Source organism: Sinocyclocheilus anshuiensis, unplaced genomic scaffold, assembly GCF_001515605.1.
Source record: "Sinocyclocheilus anshuiensis isolate Anshui unplaced genomic scaffold, SAMN03320099.WGS_v1.1 scaffold103, whole genome shotgun sequence".
NCBI lineage: Eukaryota > Metazoa > Chordata > Actinopteri > Cypriniformes > Cyprinidae > Sinocyclocheilus > Sinocyclocheilus anshuiensis.
Genome location: NW_015548201.1, coordinates 1,322,807 through 1,325,376, shown reverse-complemented (window position 1 = coordinate 1,325,376; position 2,570 = coordinate 1,322,807). Strand labels below are relative to the sequence as shown.

Here is a 2,570-nt window from a genome sequence, read left to right as displayed (position 1 = left end):
AAGGTAAATGACATCCTGTGGTAAATATTAAAAACATGCAGATTTAAGTATGTAAAAGCTGACAGAAAACTGATGAAAATATTGCTTCAGAATAAATTGTTTACACCACCAAAAATCTCGGTGATGCGACACTTTTGTTTTGTGGGAATATTTTGTATGGGATATTGTCTGCTGATATGAAAAGTTCACTGTATATCGTAATAACAAATAGCATTTTTGACAGCGATGATATTTTGTTTTCTTTTTACATTTAAACGCGTTAAATAATATTACATATACGTATGTAATATAATGTGTATTTCCATCACAGGCTTGGTCTTAAATTTCACATAAGGTGGTATTAAAAAGGTCTTAAAAAGTTTTAAATTGAACTTGTTCATATCTGTAGACACCCTGAAAAAAAGCTTGACAGTCCTTGTTCAGGTGTGTTTGATTAGGGTTGGAGCTGAACTCTGCAGTACGACGGCTCTCTAGGACCGAACTTACCTACCCCTGGCCTATGCATTTAATACGCCGCTCCGGGATGCCAGGGATGACGTGATGACGTACTTACGTCCGGACGTGAAAGAATCTCTGAATCTGTTTTTGATCCGGTTCTTTGAAAAGAACTGTTCGAATGAACCGTTTCGCCGAAATGAATCGGATTTCCCATCACTACGCTTGCTCTCGGGCTACACGGGCGGAGCAGCACTAGCTCGCTCGCCGCCTATGCCAACGATATAAATAAATAAATGTATTGCCTTCAAAGCATTGTAATAGCCCCAAGCAGCGCAGTACCTTACATCTGAATGTTTTATACGACACTTATTGTATATGAGTAGCTGGTCAAAGAAAGCTAAACGAAAGTACGTGAAGCACAAAGCTAACAGTGTGTTGCTGTCGTCTACTGCTGTGGCTACTAAATTATTCCTGTAGAGATCAGGCTAACGCGGTGCTACTAACCCGGCCATGGAGTCTCACTTTATGTTCTGACATAATTACCACGTGTTTGTGCATTAAATTACTTTAGAGGCATATTTACTATGTGCCAAGTGTTGCATTATTGCTATGCGATTCAGTTCTGGTAGCCTTTCATGGTTACCAACCTGCTAATATGATTGTTAATACTTTAAACACTCTAAATGTTACATTTGCAAAGCACAAATACATACTTTTTGAGCGGATGTATTTAACATTATGATTTTGCACGGATTGGATGGTGTACAGTGGTGTCTCGCTGTTTGGTATTTGTTTTGGTGCCTTACAGTAGTCTTGCTGAACCTTTCTATAAAAATGTTATTGTTGGAATAGCTCTGTGTAGAAAATGTATATTCCTGATGTGATTTATGTGCATTTATTTCTGTTTTGCAATGTAACAAATCACTTGCAAAGAATCATGATTTATTTATTAAGTTCCTGCTGTAAAAAGTTTGCCCCCCTGACCAGTCAGTCATTAACTTGACAGACAGCATTTTTGTATAAAGGTTTTTTTATGCACTGGTTTCAGACAGGCTTCTAAAAAGCACCATAAAATTATCTCTAATGATCTAGAACAAATTAACATGAGCTTTAGACATAACAAAGCAAATATTTAATGTCTGCAGTGCTTATTTCCTTGTAGAAAATGAATTGTAATATGAACAAAAATGTAATTCATGAACTCATTTAACTTAATTTTACTCCACTGGATGCATTTTTTATTTTTTCTACCAACCACTGAACCACTTATATCCACGGTTCCTGTGGTCTTGAAAAACCTGGAAAGATCAGGGAATTTTTACATTTTTCAGTCTTGGAATTTATGAAAATGAATAGTTATTTCAGTCAAATTATTTATTTATTTATTTATTATTACTGGGTTGTGGATGTAGCTAGCTTAATTAGTCAGTCTGTTCTTATTCATTTATTTAATTGTTTTTTTTATTATTATTCATTTTCTCTCTTCCCACAGTCCATGCACACCTGCTGCTTGCTGTGCCATCGGGAGTTTAAAGACTGGGGGGCAGGCCAGGTGAACGGGCTCCCCAGTCATGGGTCCAAACTGGCAGAGGCTGTACCTGCGCTCTCCCAGGCTCTGCTGAGGGAGGTTCCAGGCCGCAAGCTGGCAGACGCTGTGCCTTCGCTCTCCCAGTCACTGTTGGGTGAAGTGCCGCTGTGGATCTGCCAGAGTTGCAGGAAGAGTGTGGAAGAGGAGGAGAGGAGAACGATTCAGGAGCAAACTGCGCAAGTAATTGAGATAAGCTCTGGGGTCATTCATAGAAATTCAGATTTTACGGACTATGGACTGTTTATAGAAACAGTCAAAACAAAAAAAATATCTTTATAACTTCAGAGTATGATGAATGTTGTGTTGAATTTTGTGTGAAGAAATAAGTTGCGCTTGATAATCTGTAATTTATAAATTGTACTCTATAGATTTCATTGCATTTAATACAAAATATCAAACCGAGTGGTAAACAAATCATGCTAAAACTAACCTCGCTTTTCTAAACCATTCTTGGTCATTTCTTGGTAAGTTTAGTTTTGAAATGTTGTTGTATGCATTTGTCATTTTTATTTAATTTTTTTTATTTTCTTAAATATATATATAT

General features: G+C 36.9%; 1 protein-coding gene across 2 annotated transcripts in view; it reads left to right on the top strand.

The window, feature by feature from the left end:
• Positions 1–2,570, top strand: part of LOC107653338 (protein FAM193B-like) — a 25,119-nt gene that overhangs the window by 5,686 nt on the left and 16,863 nt on the right. The window contains exons 1-2 of one of the 2 annotated variants that reach the window (XM_016440029.1): positions 697–845; positions 1,931–2,206. In XM_016440029.1, the coding sequence (XP_016295515.1) occupies positions 1,934–2,206 (273 nt within the window). In that variant the 5' untranslated portion in view covers positions 697–845; positions 1,931–1,933. Of the gene's footprint in view, positions 1–696; positions 846–1,930; positions 2,207–2,570 lie in introns of those variants that run through there. The other variant, XM_016440028.1, reaches the window with a different exon arrangement.